This window comes from Bos indicus x Bos taurus, chromosome 11 (genome assembly GCF_003369695.1).
Source record: "Bos indicus x Bos taurus breed Angus x Brahman F1 hybrid chromosome 11, Bos_hybrid_MaternalHap_v2.0, whole genome shotgun sequence".
Classification (NCBI taxonomy): domain Eukaryota; kingdom Metazoa; phylum Chordata; class Mammalia; order Artiodactyla; family Bovidae; genus Bos; species Bos indicus x Bos taurus.
Window position 1 is genome coordinate 13,042,404 of NC_040086.1, and position 20,652 is coordinate 13,063,055.

Genomic DNA, 20,652 nt, shown 5'->3' on the forward strand with positions numbered 1-20,652 from the left:
CTTCAGAATGGACTGGTTGGATCTCCTTGCAGTCCAAGGGACTCTCAAGAGTCTTCTCCAACACCAAAGTGATTGTCTCAGTTGTGTTCCACTCTTTGCAAGCCCATGGACTGGGTTACTCTTTGCAAACCCTGCCAGGTTCCTCTGTCCATGGAATTCTCTAGGCAAGAATACTGGAGTGGGTTGCTATTCCCTTCTCCAGGTATCTTCCTGACCCAGGGATCTTACTGGGTCTTCTGCATTGCAAGTCAATTTTTTTTTTTTTTTTTAAAGAGAAACGTTGTGTTTAATGGTAGAAGTTAGCACGCTCCAGCACTGAGCATGGCCTGGAGTCAAAGCAGCAGCGGCGGGTAGGTGACCTCCATGGAGCCTCATGTGGTGAAGAGGATGAGGAGGGTGGCCATAAACAGAAAAGCCCCTCAGACAGGACAAAGCCCAGAATGGTGCTGGAGAAGAGCTGCTGCTTCAGAGATGGGTTCCTTGCATAGCCAAGGACCAAGCTGCCAAACACTGTCCCAATGCCGGCCCCTGAACCAGCCATCCCAACTGTGGCAGCCCCAGCGCCAGTAAACTTGGCCACTGTGTCAGTGTGCCAGGAGACAACACTGGTCTGGAATTTCCGTCAAGCCACCCGGAGTGAGACACTGCTGTAGGAAGGCTGTTCAGATGGGCTCTTTGGCCTACTCAGGAAGGAGGCAGACACAGGCCTGATCAGACCCCTGGTACAAGAGCACATCAGAGCGGGAGGACTGAGTAGTGCTCCGGAGGTCTACATTTTTTTCAGTCTATTCCCACTGTCCTGCTGCCCCTGCTCAGACCACAGCACTCACCCAGCTAAGATGACTGACTCACGTCCCGGCTTTAGCTTTAAGCACAAGCAGATTCTTTACCCTGCATTGCAGGCAGATTCTTTACCGTCTGAGCCACCAGGGAAGCCTCAATGAACAGGAAGGCTAATGCTGTCCTGCCCAGGCTGCAGTGGAAACATATCCCAAATCATCATATGCAAAATACCCGCTGGGGGCAGTACTATCCTCTTTGAGAACCACTGGTTTAGCCTCATCACGGTATGGAAGGGACACTGGAGAGCCAAGCACAATGTCCACCACACCAACCATGTTGTCAAAGGGACCACAAGTTATAGCAGAGAAACAGGACAGAAGGATCCGGAGGCCTGGGCAGCCCAGTGGGTCAGAACTTTACCAGTCAGGGCTGCCTATGCAGCAAACATTACGAGAGTGACCATCATGCATGCCCCCCACCCTCAGTTAAGGTTGGCTAACCAACAGCCAAATCTGCATCCTACCTAAGGGCCCAGGTAAGGGCAGCTCCTCAGCACCCTAGACAACTCCAGCCCCACTGCAAAGGCGACAGGGCTGGCTTAGGAGTCACCATCGGGGAGCAAGTGGATAAAGGTCTTCTTGACCTACAGTGGCTTGAAGCACAATTTCGGTTCTCAGTCGGAGACTGAAGTCAGGCTACAGTAATTAATGAGAGCTCTGAGTCCTGGCCGCGAGACCACTGGCCACTGAAACGACCTTGGCCCATATGGCTTTGTGGAAAATGAATTTCCACAAAGAAACAAAGTAGGGAAACAGTGTTTACAAGGAGGGAAAAGAGGACATGTGGACAGACACACAGGCAGGCTAAGCGAGAGAGCCGCACCCTCATGGTAGTTTAAATTGCTTTTATGGGGCATTTCCTCTGGGTTTCCTGTGGCCAGTCATCTTGCTTTGCCTTGTTCTGATCTGTACTTGGTTTATCTCAGGGTCCTCCCATGTATGTGTGCATCTCTTAGCCAAGATGGATTCTAGCCAAGAGGCCTATGGGTAGGTTGACATCACTTACTATGGGGTGGAGGCCCCTCCCTGTTTGACCTCCAAGGAGCTTTTCTGCACATGTGTAACTGGGAAGGTGTCCTTGATTTTAAGAATGAGGAATATGTGGTCTTTGATCTCTTATCTGGTCATGCTTTGCTTCTCCTCCCTCCTGCTGTTTTGGGGTATCTGTCCATAGCAGACAAAATCTAGCTGTTCAGCCTGGCGCCTGTCTGTCTCCTGCCTGAAAGGGACCTGTTTTGAAGCTGAGTTTGCATAGCAAGCCCAGTTTTTACTTAAAATTTCATGTTAACCACAATGACATTTCAGAGCTAACAAAGGTAAGAGGGGAGGGGACTAAAGCTCACCCCTGCCATCCCAGTGGTGTAGTCACAGATAGGTGCTGCCTGATCATCTCAAGTGAGGAGCCTGGCTGCCTGTTCCCTGAAGAGACACAGACCTAGGTCTCCAGGATTAAACACAGTGGAAGCCATCAGATCCTGCCACTGGTGTCTCCTGGGACACACCCAGCACAGAGACCTGTTGTCTTTGATCAACACAACATTTTATGACAAAATTGTACTTTAAACATTATGAGATCTGGATTTATAGCATCTGTTGAAAAATCAGAACACCTGGCCTGTGAGCCCTAATTATCTGCCCAACACTTATTACCTAGCACCTCTGGCTGGAAGTGTGCATCTCAGCTCGCCCTACACCACCACTCACCCAGATATGCATGTGCTCCTCCCTCTGGCCTTAGTTATACCACCTGCCATGCTCCCCTGGGGATGTGGGCTTATGACCCTCTTCTGTCCCCTATTTGGGGTCCTTCCTCCCTGCCAGTCAAGACGAGTTACTTCAAGGAGAGCCTCTTTTTGTTCTTGGAGTTGGTCCACTGGTCTCCTCTAGCTCAGTTCTCCTAATATCTGGGCCTTGTTTTTCCCCAAAGCCTCATATGGGTTATCCAGGAAGCAAATAAACCTTGCCCTCTGCTTCCAGTAACACCAACCTTGAGATGAACACTCTGCATGTGAGCTTCCAGGATTCCTCAGGGCACATTTATCCAAGTCCAAAGACTCACAGGAGTATGAACAGTCCAATGCATCCTTCTGCCCCACCTCCACATTCATTGAAGAAATTGTGTCCCATGGATATCCCAATACAACCAGCTGGGATTAGAGAGGCACCCACACATGTCTGTCAGGGGTGTCAGGCAACAATTATTCTGGTTACGGCCATGACCACATGACCAACTGCCCGGGAAGAATAGCCCATTGCAGGAACAATTAGATGGCCCTGGGCGTCCATTGCAGTCCTTGCTTTTCTAGCCGTGTGTCCCAAGGCATGAGATCTGACCTTTTGGAGTCTATTTCCACTTCTGTAAAATCAAGAGAATGTTACTTCACAGAGCTCTTGGGATGGTTAAAGCAAACACCAGGGCTTCCAGCCCAGAGCCTGCCTGGCTCACAGGAGATGCACAACTGTTAACATTTCAACCTAATGAACCCGTCTGGGGAGAGACCAGTATGCAGGAAGAAAAGAGAGAGAGAGATTTGGGCCTGGAGAGAGAGATTGAGAAGGTTTGTGGGCCCAGGGAGTCACAGGAGCGATGCTCATTCCAAGGAAGATCCAGTCCGATGGGGAGGGCCAGCTAGCCTGATGGCCACAGCCAGCCATTAGGTAAGTAGACAAATGCCTTGGCCTCAGAAAGGACTGCCCTGGGGAGGGCTCCCAGAGGAGACAGGGCCAGAGTCCCCTGGGGCTGAAGGGGTGACCACTCACTGCTCAGCACAGTGTGCCCAGTCTGATTGGACAGTAAATGAACCAACAGAGCTGGTGATAGGACTGACCAGGCCAAAAAGATTGTGAAAGACTTTTTGGATGTGTGCAATGATTTCTTAGTATATGTACAATACATGCTAACCATGATAATAATTAGAATGTTGTTAGCCACTCAGTCTTGTCCAACTCTTTGTGACCCCATGGACTGTAGCCCACCAGGCTCCTCTGTCCATGGGGTTTCCCAGGCAAGAATAATGGAGTGGGTTTCCACTTCCTTCTCCAGGGGATCTTCCCAATCCAGGGATAGAACCTGGGTCTCCTGCATTTTAGACAGATTCTTTACTGTCTGAGCTAAATATATATAATCATATATTATAATAGTGAAATAGTTAATGTGTATTTATGTGCCGGGCATTATTCAAAGTGCTTTATATGGATTAACACATAAACTCTTCAGAACCATCCCTCCAAAACAGGTACTATTATTATCAACATTTCATAGGTGGAGAAACCGAGCACAGAGTAGTTAAGTAACTTGCCCAAAGTCACACACACCGCTGGAAAGTAGCGGAGCTGGAATTCCACACCCAAGGTCCCAGGTAGTCTGGGTCTACAGCCAGAACTCTTGGCTACCATCCTTCTTCTGCTCTTGTTCAGTGCTCTTATCCCACTGGAATGTGACTGAGGCTTCACTCCTGAGTGCCACCACCCCACCCTCAATGGATCGGCTAAGCTGGGGGCCTAAGGTTACAGTGCTCCCTTTTCAGAGCCCCCCAAGTGCCTGCCACCCCCACTGCAGGCTGCCCACCTCAGTGCCATGAGATGCATGACCCTAGCCTCAGCTTATCAGACCCTTAAGAGCCACCACAGGCCTAACAGAAGGCTTGAAATGGCCTAACACAAGAGTTCTGCCCAGAGGGAGCACCCTGGACCAAGCGGTGACTGGTTCTGCAAGATGCAGAAGGGCAGAGACCCCTCTGAGATAAGAAAGCATCCTTCAGACCAGAGAATGAGATTGAGGATGTCAGAGTCCGAGGGAGAAAGAGAGCCAGTGGCAGCAGGGACAAAAAGTGTGAGGCAAGACAAGGTGTGAGGGGCTCCAGGGTGTGAGCCAAAGCCGGGTTCATTGCTGTCTCTCCACTCTTTTGTAAATCAGAGCCAAGGCCAGAGGGAAGTGGTAGGGCAGTTAAAGACAACAGGGTTCCAGAGCCAGAGTATGTGGGCCTGAATCCTGACTCCACTAATGACTAGTGTGACTTAACGTCTGTGTGCTGTAGAGTGTGGGTGATAATGGTTACTACCATATATGGCTGCTAGAAGGATTAAGGAGGGCCTTAATACATATAAGGGCCTGGTACAAATTGAGCAACTTGAACATGATAGAGCTCATAGTAAGTGAGCTCTATTTAGAACAGAGCTTACACCTAGGAAGCACAGTATCAGTTAAGTACATCTCATAGGATTGTTGTGGCTTTTAAAGAGACAGCGTATGAAAATAGTACACTGTGCTTAATGAATGACCATTCTCTCTCACTGTGATGAATACACATGTTCAGAATCAGAATCCCCATCTCTGGGTCATTTGTCATACACTGCACTCCTTGCAGCCTGGCACTCCCCCCATTTTGACTCAGCCCAGCCTGGGTACCCCACGCACAGCCCTCCCTAGCTCTGGCTGGGGTCCAGGGTGCCTCGTGTGTGGGCAGTGCATGGTATGCTTTTCAAAGCACTTTCTTATTCATGAGCACAGACGCTGAGAACAACAGAGGGCATGATGATGGGGGTGGTGTGGTGGGTGCTTTAGCCGCTGTGTAACCTTGGCCAGGCCCCTGCCCTTCTCTGGGCCTATCTGCTCTGCTCATCTGTCAAAGGGGATAATATCCCTGCCCAATGGCCTCACAAAGCTACTGTGAACAGGAAGTGAATTTAGGCATGCATGGAGGCACCTGTTAAATTACAGGATATTCCAAACAGGTAGCCAAAGGCGGGGTGGAGGGGGAAGGGGTGTCCATGGTTTCCAAACCCAACAGGTCTGAGAAGGCCAGTTCCCAGCCAGTTGGTGAGGGGAGGCTTCCCAGAAGGCCATTCTGCTCTGAGTAGTGTGTCCCTGAGACCAGAGCCTTCTGTGTAATCATTTAGCAACCTGTCCCTGGCCGGGAGGAGGAGGCGGAGCTAGTCTGATGCTGCGGGGAGGCCGAATTTGGACATAAGTTAAGAGCTTGGCCAACACACAGGAGGTGGACTGTGGCCAGGGCTGGGGGAGGGAGGGCCTGAGCTCCCCATGACTGCCTGGCAGTGATTGTGATGGCTGGGAGTTGGGGCATCCAGACAGCCCCCTCTGAAGGCTGGGGGCACTCCCAGTCAGCACAGACAACATATTTCCTTTACCGCCAGGGAAGGGGGAGCCCTCTCAGAGGAGCTGGCTGCAGACAAAGGGGAGGACTACAGACTGACAGCAGACAGATGGGGGGGCGGGACTCATGTGGGGGGAGGATAAAGGATGAGCGATTGCTCCATAGACAGCCCTGGGGCAGAAGTAGGAAATTATGAAAGGAGAGGAACCATGCCAGAGGGACTTCCGGTGGGTAAAGCACTTCCAAGGTTAGAAAGTGCTTCCCCTTTCATTAACCATTCTTCATTCTTTCCTTTCTCTTACTAGGGTTCTGAGCTTGGTCTGGGTGGGGGCATTGTGAAATCTGGGGAAAGTGTGTGTGTGTATTGTGGGGAGGTGTTGGGAGGTGGGAGTGTGGTCAGAGAAGGTGAATGAAAATCTGGTTCAAGCTGAGTGGTCATCAGAGGAGACAAGGCCCCTGAGAACAGAGGCAGGAGCGCCCAAGTGGCCCTTCTTGCATTTCATTTGTACTAGACAGCTCCAGAGGGTGCCATCCACAGGGTGGGTTCAGCCCTGGGACAGGGATGAAGGGCTGGGTGGGGCAGATGAGCTGAGGGAGACGGATGCTCAAAGCCCAGGGTGCTTGTTTCCCTCTGGCAGCAGCATATCCTCCTTCCCCTCAGCCAGGGGGTTATTTACTGAGTGGACGGGGCTCCCAGGAGCTTGCAGCTGCAAGCCCAGGGCCCTCAGCTAGGCTGCACATCCCCTTAGCCAGGGGGTTATTTACAGAGTGGACGGGGCTCCCAGGAGCTTGCAGCTCCAAGCCCAGGGCCCTCAGCTAGGCTGCACATCCGGCCCTTACAGATGAACCACTGTCCTGGCCTGCACAGAGCTGAGGTTGTAGAAGAAGTGTGGAGGCACACCCCCCACCCCCACCCCACCACCCCATTCACGCCCTCATTCTCCCCCTGGAAACACCTTGATAAAGCGCATTTCCGAAGGCAACTGTAGGAAACTGGTCAGAACAGTTCAAAGCAAGGTGTCAAGAAAAGAGCACATCCAGAGTGTCACCACCCCCTACCCCTCACCCTGGAGCACATTGTTTTCCAGGCCAAGGGCCCATTCAGCAGCTCCTCCTCGAGAAACCTGAAATCTCACCCCCAGGAGTGTGTGTGTGCTTGTGTTTGTGTGTGTGTGTGCGCACGCAAGCACATTGCTGTGGACACATGCTTGCATTCTGTGAGTTTCTACTCCTTGGAACTTGCAAGTGTCACCTGCATTTCATGTGTGCATGTGTCTGGGCGCCTATGGGCACAGGGGTGTCTGGGAACAGGGAACCAAAAGCTCATGAAGCTAAAACGAGTCCATTGGATGGCCAGGGATTTCCGGAGGCCTGGGATGTAGCTAGATCTTGAAGGAGAAAGGGAGTGACAGGTATAGAGGCTGAGAGCAAACCTACAGGGTGGGTGGGGCAGCGGGCCCACACAAGTCCTCTGGTCCTTGTCCTCCAGTAAGGCTCCAAACACACAGGCCCATAGACCCCAGCTCTGGCTTCGCCCACAGGAAGTCCCAGAGAAGCAGCCTGAGCCCAGCCCTCACCTCCTGGAGGAGTCCGTTCATCACCATGAAAGACCTTCCTGTGGAAGGTCTCAGTCTGATGGGGGAGCAGGCTCCTCCACCTGATGACGGGGATGCCACCCCCAAAATGCTGAATTTCCGCATCCTGTGCCCGAAAGCAAGAGTAGGACCCCTGGACCGATGGGCGGTGCCTCTGTCCCCAGTGTGCGCCTGCCTGCAGGCCCAGCCTGTGATAGAGAGTAAAGGGCGAGGGCAGCCGCCAGGCCCCGGCCAAGGCAAGAGAGTTGGATTATAAATAGCCCTGGGACCAGTCTTCCGGGGAGAGGCGGGGAGCCCTGCAACACAACGCTTTGCAGCACACAATGCAAAAAGGTCTCTTTTAAGAGATCCAGCGAGTGGGAGGATAGATGCTGGTCTTGCCCCCTAGGCCCTTCCTAGCCCCAGCCGGGGCTCAGCTTCTGGGCCACTGACCACCTCTGCCTCTTGCTTCCATTTCTCCGAGTCGCCTCTCTCCGAGTGAGTGTGTTTTTGGAACACTCAAAGTCAATCTGGCCGAGGAGTCTTATCTCTCACATTCCGGTGTTCGAGGTGGAGAGCCGCGGCGTCCCCTCTCCAACTCCCACCCCCTCTTCCCGGGAAGGATCGCGGGCCCCTCCTACCTGCAAACACTGCGGAGCAGTAGGCATCGCTGATGTCGGTGTCAGGGGTGTGGACATTCTCCGCGTAGAGGATGAAGACCCTCAGCATGACTGATGGGAGTCAGGATCCCGAGCACCCAGGGCGCGGAGAGGGCTGGGGAAGGTTGGGGATTGCCGAGGCGCAGCTCGTGGGTCCCCTCACAGCAGAGGGCTGGTGGAGGGAGACTGGCTTGGATCACTGACTCCCAGCTCAAAGCAACGGCTCTTGAAGGAGAAAAAACAGGCCAGTCTCGGGCTGCTCCAGTGGCCTCCACTCGGTCCGCGCCCCGGGCTACGCTCAGCCCGCTTGTCAGCGGGCGCTGCGAGAACAGGGGCTTCTGCTCATCTTCCACCCGCGCCGCCCTGCGCGAGCTTGGCTAAGCTGTAATTCAATGCTCCGGTCGCAGACTCTCCCAATGACACGGCATTTTGCACCTGGCGGTGGAACAGCGGACTGGGCGGCGGCCGCGACGGCTGAGGACTGCACCAGGGTTGCGGGCGCCCAGCGCAGTCCAGATCTCGCTCCAGGACGGGAGAAAGACTTGGTCCCTCCCCTGACCTTCCACCTCGGGCAGTGCGCGACTCCAATCCGGTGGCCTCCCACCGCGGGGATTCCAGCACTCTCCCTCGCCGCCAGCCAGACCGCCCCGGGGAGCTCTGGGGAGCAGGCGCAGGGCCGGCGCTTTCCAGACAGAGTTGAGGAATTTCATTGAGAGGCAGCGCTGGCTGCCTTAAAAACTTTCTACCCTTCTTCTCTGGTTGTAAAAACAACACATACTACTTTAAACAAAAAGCATAAAAGAAAGAAATCGCTGAGTCTGAAAAAAAAATACAATATTAACTTTGGTTATTTACCAACTGAGACTTTTTCCTGTGAATTGCATGTATATATGAAAGCTAGTGAAGGTGATGGAATTCCAGTTGAGCTATCTCAAATCCTGAAAGATGATGCTGTGAAAGTGCTGCACTCAATATGCCAGCAAATTTGGAAAACTCAGCAGTGGCCACAGGACTGGAAAAGGTCAGTTTTCATTCCAATCCCAAAGAAAAGCAATGCCAAAGAATGCTCAAACTACCGCACAATTGCACTCATCTCACATGCTACTAAAATAATGCTCAAAATTCTCCAAGCCAGGCTCCAGCAATATGTGAACCGTGAACTTCCAGATGTTCAAGCTGGTTTTAGGAAAGGCAGAGGAACCAGAGACCAAATTGCCAACATCCGCTGGATAATCGAAAAAGCAAGAGAGTTCCAGAAAAACATCTATTTCTGCTTTATTTATTGACTATGCCAAAGCCTTTGACTGTGTGGATCACAATAAACTGTGGAAAATTCTGAAAGAGATGGGAATACCAGACCACCTGACCTGCCTCTTGAGAAATCTGTATGCAGGTCAGGAAGCAACAGTTAGAACTGGACATGGAACAACAGACTGGTTCCAAATAGGAAAAGGAGTACGTCAAGGCCGTATATTGTCACCCTGCTTATTTAACTTATATGCAGAGTACATCATGAGAAATGCTGGGCTGGAAGAAGCACAAGCTGGAATCAAGATTGCTGGGAAAAATATCAATAACCTTAGATATGCAGATGACACCACCCTTATGGCAGAAAGTGAAGAGGAACTAAAAAGCCTCTTGATGAAGGTGAAAGAGGAGAGTGAAAAAGTTGGCTTAAAATTCAACATTCAGAAAACGAAGATCATGGCATCCGGTCCCATCACTTCATGGGAAATAGATGGGGAAACTGTGGAAACAGTGTCAGACTTTATGTTTGGGGGGCTCCAAAATCACTGCAGATGGTGACTGCAGCCATGAAATTAAAAGATGCTTACTCCTTGGAAGGAAAGTTATGACCAACCTAGATAGCATATTGAAAAGCAGAGACATTACTTTGCCAACAAAGGTCCATCTAGTCAAGGCTATGGTTTTTCCTGTGGTTATGTATGGATGTGAGAATTGGACTGTGAAGAAAGCTGAGTGCTGAAGAATTGATGCTTTGAACTGTGGTGTTGGAGAAGACTCTTGAGAGTCCCTTGGACTGCAAGGAGATCCAACCAGTCCATTCTGAAGGAGATCAGCCCTGGGATTTCTTTGGAAGGAATGATGCTGAAGCTGAAACTCCAGTACTTTGGCCACCTCATGTGAAGAGCTGACTCATTGGAAAAGACTCTGATGCTGGGAGGGATTGGGGGCAGGAGGAGAAGGGGACTACAGAGGATGAGATGGCTGGATGGCATCACTGACTCGATGGACGTGAGTCTGGGTGAACTCCGGGAGTTGGTGACGGACAGGGAGGCCTGGCGTGCTGCGATTCATGGGGTCGCAAAGAGTCGGACACGACTGAGCGACTGAACTGAACTGAACTGAACTGATGCATGTTGTTACGTTCTTTATTGTATGAGTGACATCAAAGTGTCTGTGAAGTGCTGTGTCCTGCTTTTTCAAGTAATATTTCCTTGCATTATTAAATATTCTTTATAAAGTTTTTTTTCAATAGCTACTTAATTTTCTATCATATGAATATATTAAATTCTCAAGGCTTTCTCCTCTTGCAGCATATTTAGGTTCTTTCCAGTAGTGAGAAATAGTAGTGAGAAATTGCTTTTTATATAAAAACTGGGATATATACCTGTCTTGAGCCCCTCTCTGCTTGTTCCTCAGTTGGGATTTCTAGCTTTGGAATTATAAGGGCACAGGACATGCCTTTTTTTAGGTCCTAGTACCTGTTGCTAAACTGCTTTCCCGGAGCTGTGTGGACCCACTCCCAGCAGTTGGGTGACTCACCTTCTAAAGTGGGCCATTTGGATGGGTGTGGGTGAGCAGCTGTCAGCAAAACTCCTCCCCCAAGAGCCCACTAGGGTAGCACACATTCCCAGGGCAGGAAGGATCAGATGCTGGCTTTGCCTCATGTGAAGGTAGCAGGAGGTAGCAATGCTTCCCCAAAGAACTGTGATTTTAAGATCAGAATAGCAGACATTTCTTGTGATCACTTATGGTCCTCCTGCTACAATCCATGCCTCTTTGCCTCTAGCACAATATGTGATTGGGGGGGAAGGAAAATGAGCGGGCTTAATCATTCATTTAACAGATATGTATGGAGTCCTAGAGCATGCCAAGCTCTGTCCTGGGTGATGACACAAAGGTGAACATACATGACATTGTCCCTGTTATGGGCCGAATCGTGTTCTCTCAAAACTTGGCTATTGAAGCACTGACCTCAGTTAAGAAGGTGATTAAGTCAAAATGAGGCTGTTAGAGTGGGATCTAATCTAATACAACCCAACAGGTTCTTATACGAAGAGGAAATCTGGCTAAATGAAGAGATATTAGTAGCAGGGAGGCATGCACACAGAGGAAAGATCATGCAAGGACACTACAAGGAGAGGGCATCTGCAAGCCCAGGAGAGAGACCTCAGCAGAGAGCAGACCTCAGGCTTCTAGCCTCCAGAACCGTGAGAAGACAAACTTCTGTCGTTTTAAGTCACCCAGCTTGTGGTATTTTGTTATGGCAGCCAGAGAAAACTAACATAGACCTAGACCTCAAGGAGTTTCCACTTCAGTAGAGGAAACTGGTGCTTATCAAGTAACCAAGCCAATCTCACACCATTCCAGTAAGTGCAATAAAGTAGAGAAAATGGTGGTGCGTGACAGCAGATAGCAAGGAGCCCTTATCCAGTCCTGGGACAGCAAGAGGTATTTGAGGTGAGATCTGAAGGCCAATTAGTTCACTGGGCAAGACTGGAGGCTTCCCTGGTGGCTCAGATTGTAAAGACTGAGGTTGGAGCAGAGGACAAGAGGTTTCTTAAGAGAAGGAAGGAAATGCTCTGAGTCAAGGTCCTGGGAAGAGTGAGGGAAGAGAGAACACCCTGGCTGGAGTACAGACTGGGAGGAGGCAGGATTGGAGGAGGTGAGGTTGGAGAAGCACACAGGGCCTGTGCGAAGCTGCCTGTGGCCCAAGTCCAGAGGAATGGCAGGACCTGGCTTACTTTTCAGCATCTCCCTTTGGCTGCATTTGGGGGAATGGGGTGCAAGGGGCCAGAGTGGTGAAGAGGTGAAGAGGCCAGTTAGAAGCCACAGCAGAGGGTCAAAGTGAGATGTGGTGGTGACTTGGCCCACAGGGGTGAAAGAGGAGATGGAACTGAAGTTAAAGCTGGGAGGAAGTAGGAGGGTCATTCTGTGAGCAGGTGGAGGAGATCAAGTTTCCTGCTGTTCAACTTGGCCTTTATGTGTTACTGGAGAAAAAACATGTGGCATGGATGAAGTCATTGGCTGATTCATTCATTTATTCACCAATATGGATTGTTGTTTCAGTCGCTCAGTCGTGTCTGACTCCTCTGCAACCCGATGGACTGCAGCACACCAGGCTCCTCCGTCCATGGAATGTCCCAGAAGAGAATACCGGAGTGGGTTGCTGTTTCCTTCGCCAGGGCATCTTCCCTATCCAGAGATTGAACCTGCATCTCCTGCATTGGCAGGCAGATGCTTTACTGCTGAGCCACTGGGGAAACCCTAACCAATATGTATAGGGTGCCTCATATATGGCAGGGTGTGCAGATTTCAGTTTTAGAGGAGGGTACCAAGTAGGGAGTAAAAATTTCAATGGGAAGAAGGACAAGAGGCCCTATTGCTCTAGGGAAAGTCCAAATTATGGTCTATTTTTAAAGAAGTACAGTTTGGCTCTATTCAGATGCATAAAGCAACATGAACCTGCTGTAAGGCTGAGCTAAAATTGGATCCAAGAAACATTTAGCTGCTTGCAGACATGGTGACTAAAGTGATTTAAAAGGAACCAGCTTTCTTTATAGGTTGAACATCCCCCTTGCAACTTCTCTATGCTGTTTATTCATGCAACAATTTCTCTTCAAATTTGTTATGCACAGCCTCATCTGTACAGATATGAACCCCTAGTGGGAATGCCCCCCAACTTTATTGCTCAACATAGGGCACGTTTGGGTTTTCTTCTCTATTTAAAAGACACATGTTCTCTGAGACCACCCCCTGGGGGGACACTTGATTCAAGTCAAAGCAATTTGATGATCTCGCCCAAGAATTTAGAATTGGGACAGAGATGCTAGCTTCTGTGCGTGGCTGGAACTCAGATGACTAAAATGGAGGCTCAGAAGGCACCCCATGCAGGGAGAAATGGAGAAAGTTCAGCAGTCAGAGAAAAAAAGATCACAGGGGTTGGGACAGAGGACAGAAAGACACACTTTCAGGCATTTGTGGATCCCATCCCTCATGAGTCTTTCTGCCCATGAATTATGAGATGGCCTTGGAGGTGAATATTCATCATTTTTAGCTCCCAGCTTTCAACCTCTCCTTCCTAAAACACCTCTCACCACTTCTCGTAAGTGGTCTCAGAGCAGAAATGCCCACCTCTCTGGAAACTTCAGAGTCAGGGCCACCCCCTTCCTGTCACTGTGCAGTGTGGCCAAGGCTCAGCCAGTTGGACAGTCTCTCCCAGGGCTTCAGAGTCCTTAAGGAGCTTAAGCAGGAAGTCAGACATGACAGCTGCCGTGAAAGCAAATGACCAGTCTTTTCCTCCTATAGGATGAAGGATCACAGTTGTGACTTTTGCTGCCCTGAGTTCTGTTTGTTTCCCAAGCCAACACTGCCAGCTTCTCTCCATTCTGTGAACCCCCAAAGCTCTCCTGTAATACTCTCTTGACTCAGATGCCCAGGCTTGGGTGAGACTGCTAGCAGCCAAGAATCCAACTGTACCCAGTGTCTTTAGAGTGAATCCATCCATATCCTATTTAGGGCAACTTGAAGCATAACTCTGTTTCTTGCTATTGAAAAAAACCTTGGCTATGACTTTCAAGGTATATGAAGCGCCACTAGAGTCTTATATATCTTCTCTCCTTTGGAACTACGGTCGGGATCAGATCAGGAAAGACATAAAGAAGTGGAGAACATGAGGACTGAGAGCTTTGATGTAACTCAGAAAAATTCCTAGGGGTGTGTGTGTGTGTTTGTGTGTTTTTGTTGGGGGGGAGAAGTTTGTGGGCTAGTGTCTATCCCTTAATTGGGGCATCATGAGAGAATAACAGGGGCTGCCAGGTACGATTGCACAGGTAGTGCACTGAACTAATGATACATGCTGACCCTCCTAAACCATAACTGTCAAAGTCAGGATCTCTAGCTAAAGGTACTAAACAGGCAGTCAGTCAGCTTCAGCTCAGGAAGCCTTCAAAGCTGAATTCTACTCTGTAGATAGCTTGGCTGACATACAGAAGTTATATACCTTCATGTAGTTAAATTTATCAGTCCTTTCCCTTATGGCGTCTACTTTTGTTGTCTTGATAAGTAATCCCTGCTTCATCCAAGGTTACAAGATGACTTACCTAGATTTATCAAGATTTGCTTAGATTTACCTATAGTTACCAGTAAGGTTTTTTCAATTCTTAAAACTCTCTCTGGTGTTACAGTTTGGTTTCTCCTTTGGGAAAGAAAGTAAATAAGTAGAACCCTTCCCAACTTAGGCAATTTAAAAACTATTTGAATCTTCAAGGTCGATCTATTTTAGCTTCCATGAGCTCAGTTCCTCTAAGACCACATGCTCTGTGTTGGAATCCAGAGTCAGGTGTACTGGGGACAGAAAGCAGGGGTGGTATCAGTGTTAGCTCCCAGTCGTCGTATGACCATGATATGATGGTCAGATTTAATATCACCGAGCTTTAGTTTCCTCATCTATAAGATAAATACAACCTCATCTATAAGATAAATACAACCACAGTTTGTGGTGAGGGTAAAATGAAGATAAAATACATGTAAAACACTATTTTAAAGCTTTTCTGGACTGGATAGGATTTTTTTTTTTAATTACAGTAGGTTAAAAAATTGCAACATTTCGGGATACAGAGGCTGCTCCAAATATTTTATTCATCTTTTATTTCTTATCAAATACAGAGATGCCCACTCAGTACCTGCCAACTACCTGCCAATTAAGAAGAAAGCATTTGTAAACACTCCATGACTTTGATGTTCTCAGCCACGCACATCCCTGCCAAGCTTGCTAAGAACCACAGACCCTGATCATACTCTGGTCATCTCATCTGCTTTCCCTGAGGAGAACAACTCATGGTAGTGTCAGAAGCTTTCAATTTGCCGTGAAAGGGACCTTCCAGAGGCTCTACCATAAGAAACACTTAGCAGTTCAGCTCAGTTCAGTTCAGTCGCTCAGTCGTGTCCAACTCTTTGCGACCCCATGGACGGCAGCACACCAGGCCTCCCTGTCCATCACCAACTCCCAGAGTTTACTCAAACTCACATCCATTGAGTCAGTGATGCCATCCAACCATCTCATCCTCTGTCGTCCCCTTCTTCTCCTGCCCTCAATCCCTCCCAGCATCAGAGTCTTTTCAAATGAGTCAGTTCTTTGCATCAGGTGGCCAAAGTATTGGAGTTTCAGCTTCAACATCAGTCCTTCCAATGAATATTCAGCACTGATTTCCTTTAGGATGGACTGGTTGGATCTCCCTGCAGCCCAAGGGACTCTCAAGAGTCTTCTCCAACACCGCAGTTCAAAAGCATCAATTCTTCAGCACTCAGCTTTCTTTGTAGTCCAACTCTCACATCCATACATGACCACTGGAAAAACCATACCCTTGACTAGACGGACCTTTGTTGGCAAAGTAACATCTCTGCTTTTTAATTTGCTGTCTAGGTTGGTCATAACTTTTCTTCCAAGGAGTAAGTATCTTTTAATTTCATGGCTGCAGTCACCATCTGCAGTGATTTTGGAGCCCAAGAAAATAAAGTCTGACACTATTTCTACTGTTTCTCCATCTATTTGCCATGAAGTGATGGGACCAGATGCCATGATTTTAGTTTTCTGAATGCTGAGCTTTAAGCCAACTTTTTCACTCTCCTCTTTCACTTTCATCAAGAGGCTCTTTAGTTCTTCTTTACTTTCTGCCATAAGGGTGGTGTCATCTGCATATCTGAGGTTATTGATATTTTTCCCGGCAATCTTGATTCCAGCTTGTGTTTCTTCCAGCCCAGCGTTTCTCATGATGTACTCTGCATGTAAGTTAAATAAGCAGGGTGATAATATATAGCCTTGACGTACTCCTTTTCCTATTTGGAACCAGTCTGTTGTTCCGTGTCCAGTTCTAACTGTTGCTTCCTGACCTGCATACAGATTTCTCAAGAGGCAGGTCAGGTGGTCTGGTAGTCCCATCTCTTGAAGAATTTTCCACAGTTTACTGTGATCCCCATAGTCAAAGGATTTGGCATAGTCAATAAAGCAGAAATAGATGTTTTTCTGGAACTCTCTTGCTTTTTTGTTGATCCATCGGATGTTGGCAATTTGATCTCTGGTTCCTCCGCCTTTTCTAAAACCAGCTTGAACATCTGAAGTTCACGGTTCACGTATTGTTGAAGCCTGGCTTGGAGAATTTTGAGCATTACTTTACTAGCATATGAGATGAGTGCAATTGTGCGGTAGTTTGAGCATTTTTCAGCATTGCCTTTCTTTGGGATTGGAATGAAAACTGACCTTTTCCAATCCCATGGCCACTGCTGAGTTTTCCAAATGTTCTGGCATATTGAGTGCAGCACTTTCACAGCATCATCTTTCAGGATTTGGAATAGCTCAACTGGAATTCCATCACCTCCACTAGCTTTGTTCGTAGTGATGCTTTCTAAGGCCCACTTGACTTCATATTCCAGGATGTCTGGCTCTAGGTGAGTGATCACACCATTGTGATTATCTGGGTTGTAAATATCTTTTTTGTATAGTTTTTCTGTGTATTCTTGCCACCTCTTCTTAATATCTTCTGCTTGTTAGGTTCATACCATTTCTGTCCTTTATTGAGCCCATCTTTGCAGGAAATGTTCCCTTGGTATCTCTAATTTCCTTGAAGAGATCTCTAGTCTTTCCCATTCTTTTGTTTTCCTCTATTTCTTTACACTGATAACTGAGGAAGGCTTTCTTATCTCTCTTTGCTATTCTTTGTAACTGCATTCAAATGGGTATATCTTTCCTTTTCTCCTTTGCTTTTTGCTTCTCTTCTTTTCACAGCTATTTGTAAGGCCTCCTCAGACAGCCATTTTGCTTTTTTTGCATTTCTTTGGGGATGGTCTTGATCGTGTACAATGTCACGAACCTCTGTCCACAGTTCATTAGGCACTCTATCAGATCTAGTCCCTTAAATCTATTTCTCACTTCCACTGTATAATTGTTAGGGGTTTGATTTAGGTCATACCTGAATGGTCTAGTGGTTTTCTTCACTTTCTTCAATTTAAGTCTGAATTTGGCAATAAGGAGTTCATGATCTGAGCCACAGTCAGCTCCTGGTCTTGTTTTTGCTGACTGTAATAGAGCTTCTCCATTTTGGCTGCAAAGAATATAATCAATCTGATTTCAGTGTTGACCATCTGGTGATGTCTATGTGTAGGGTCTTCTCTTGTGTTGTTGGAATAGGGTGTTTGCTATGACCAGTGTGTTCTCTTGGCAAAACTCTATTAGCCTTTGCCTTGCTTCATTCTGTACTCCAAGGCCAAATTTGCCTGGTACTCCAGATTTTTCTTGACTTCCTACTTTTGCATTCTAGTCCCCCATAATGAAAAGGACATTGGTTTTGGGTATTAGTTCTAGGTCTTCATAGAACTCTTCAACTTCAGCTTCTTCAGCATTACTGCTCAGGGCATAGACTTGGGTTACTGTGATACTGAATGGTTTGCCTTGGAAACAGAGATCATTCTGTCATTTTTGAGATTGCATCCAAGTACTGCATTTCGGACTCTTTTGTTGACTATGATGGCTACTCCATTTCTTCTAATGGATTCGTACCCACAACAGTAGATACAATGGTCATCTGAGTTAAATTCACCCATTCCAGTCCATTTTAGTTCGCTGATTCCTAAAATGTCGACATTCACTCTTGCCATCTCCTGTTTGACCACTTCCAATTCGCCTTGATTCATGGACCTAACATTCCAGGTTCCTATGCAATACTTCCCTTTACAGCACTGGACCTTGCTTCTATCCCCAGTTACATCCACAATTGGGTGCTGTTTTTGCTTTGCCTCCATCTCTTCATTCTTTCTGGAGTTATTTCTCCACTAAAGGTGGAGGTGCATACTGGGCACCTACTGACCTGGGGAGTTCCTCTTTCAGTGTCCTATCTTTTTGCCTTTTCATACTGTTCATGGGGTTCTCAAGGCAAGAATACTGAAGTGAAATACCAAGTAAATACCCAATACTGAAACACTTAGTAAATACCCAAAGACAGACTATTTTTATCCATTCAGGCATGGCTGGGATACTGAAAGGTGTGTGTTCAGAATGGGAGGAGGGTTGGGGTTCCCATGGTCTGAAATTCTCCCTGAGAGCCCCAGCAGCTTGTTGGCTGAAGTGCAGGGAGAACCGCCCCGGGACTACCAGAAGCAGGTCCATCTATATGCACCATCCTCCTTTCAAAGCAATTCCAAAAGATGGGGAGTCTCTAGAGAGGATGGAGGAAAGCACACATCCACAGGTACATGGGGTGGGGCATTGGAGGAAGGGAGAGAGGGCAAGAGTGCAAACCGAGGTAATGATGGAAAAGAACAAGAGATAAACTTCTTCCAGTAAGGTTATTCATCCTCGGGAAGAGTCAACAACATCCCAGGATGCAGTTCCAGGCCCTGGCAGAGAGGAGGAGGCAGGTCCTGGTGATAAGTGGCTCCCTGCTGAGGCACAGCTGAAGGTCTAGGCAGAGTGGGTGCCCAAGAGGAGCAGCAGCAGTGAGGGGTACCTACTGTGCATCTCTGGGCAGGGCTGAGCCACAGAGCTTTCTGAAACTTACACACCAAAGGACTCCTGTTGCTACCTGGGCAGACACCACCAGAAAAGGCCTCAAGAATATTTCCAGGACTTAAGAGGGCAACAAACCGTTGGCATTTTCAGTGTGCCTTCCTTGCCTGAAGGCTGAGACTTTGGGAGAAAGGACACCAGGAGAAGTGAACATCTGACTCATTAGTGTTTCTTAAAGTGTGCTTGATCCAAAAGTCTCCTTATTGAATTCTTGTAAAAAATGGAGACACCTGGGTTCCTCTGTACTCCCGATTACTATTGAATCAAAATGTCTGCAAATGGCTCAGGAATCTGGCTTTTAAAAGCTCCCCAGTTATTCTCATATGGACCAAAGACCAGGAAACACTGACCTAAATAGTGTCAAAACACAGGCTTTGGGCTCTTTGGATTATTACTTTAAATGACAGTTGAATGCACTCTTGAATCCAGAGGGTGTACATTTCACAAGGACTGAGAAGATGATGTTTATCTGGAGATTGGCTTGAAGTGAAGAAAGGGAGCATTTGGAGGAGGAGAAAAGGTAAGGAAGATAATTTTCAGCTAAAAACAGTAAAACCAGTAGGACAAGAAAAGGACAATGGCAGCAGTGTAAAAGGATGACTCGAGTCAGACTACCTGGATTCACTCAGAGGTTGGAAGTCTCACCTCAGGGAGCCCACGTGGTTGAATGAAGTCTCTTCCAGGGGTCACAGACTTCTCATTGTGTCCTCACATGGTAGAAGGAAACTAGGAATATCTCTGGAGCCTCTTTAAAAAGCATTAATCTCATTCATAAGGGTTCCACTCTCATGTAAATACCTCCCAAAGGTCCTACCTGCTAATACCATCACCTTTAGGGGTTAGGATTTCAGCATGTAAATTTGAGGGGCCATAAACATTCAGACTATAGCAGAAGCATTTATGGTTTTAACAGAAGTATTGCAGAAATCCAAAGTGGTAAAGCCATGACATTGGTGGTTCAGTGGTAGAATTCTTACCTGCCACGCAGGAAGCCCAGATTCAACTTAGCGACTGAACAACAATAAAAGTGGTGGAAGATACTCCTTGTTCCAAGTAGCATAACTACCAGGAGGCAGGAGAGAGTGCTGCAGATCAAGAAGATATAGTCCTGCATGGAAATCCTCACCAAGATTCATGCAAGAGGGGCTGTAGGTGAGGAATACAGGAGAGGGGACACTGGAGAAAATGATTACTAGAGATGATGATTCTAGGGTAAGGGCTGGCCCAGGTGCTGAGGAGAGACTTCCACTCTCTAGACATTTGGGGGAAGTTACAGTAGCTCAGATGTACACATCTAGTAATATCTCGACTTACCTCAGGGACCATTCCATCACTTAGAAGATGAACTGAAAAAGAACGGACCTGCTAGATGGAGCATAATCCTGCCCGACAAGAAAGAACTGGTTGGAGAAGCAGGCACAAGAGGAAGCCTGGGGAGAATCACCTTTTGGATGAACACAACCCAGGGTGATAACTGGTTTTCAAGGCTCAAACTCTGTGATTTCAGTAGGACTCTGTCTTTCCACAACTTTCTTCACAACTAGGCTCGCTCCAATCCAGGGAATCCACTTAACTCCTTGATCCTGGCAAATTCCCACCCTTACCAAGAGCTTTCTTTTTATAGCGTCAGCTGAGGAAGATACTGAGGTTCTTACTTCC

At 48.0% G+C, this 20,652-nt stretch overlaps 1 protein-coding gene and 1 pseudogene across 9 annotated transcripts in view; both read right to left on the reverse strand.

Annotated features, from left to right (window-relative positions):
* The window catches only part of DYSF (dysferlin), a 224,474-nt gene extending 215,675 nt beyond the window's left edge, over positions 1–8,799 (reverse strand). For 2 of the 9 annotated variants that reach the window (XM_027554921.1, XM_027554917.1), the window contains exon 1: positions 8,172–8,794. In XM_027554921.1, the coding sequence (XP_027410722.1) occupies positions 8,172–8,259 (88 nt within the window). In that variant the 5' untranslated portion in view covers positions 8,260–8,794. Of the gene's footprint in view, positions 1–8,171 lie in introns of all 9 variants that reach the window. The other 7 variants (XM_027554927.1, XM_027554920.1, XM_027554906.1 and 4 more) reach the window with 6 other exon arrangements.
* On the reverse strand, positions 372–775 carry LOC113900667 (annotated as a pseudogene).
* Positions 8,800–20,652: the final 11,853 nt, after the last annotated feature.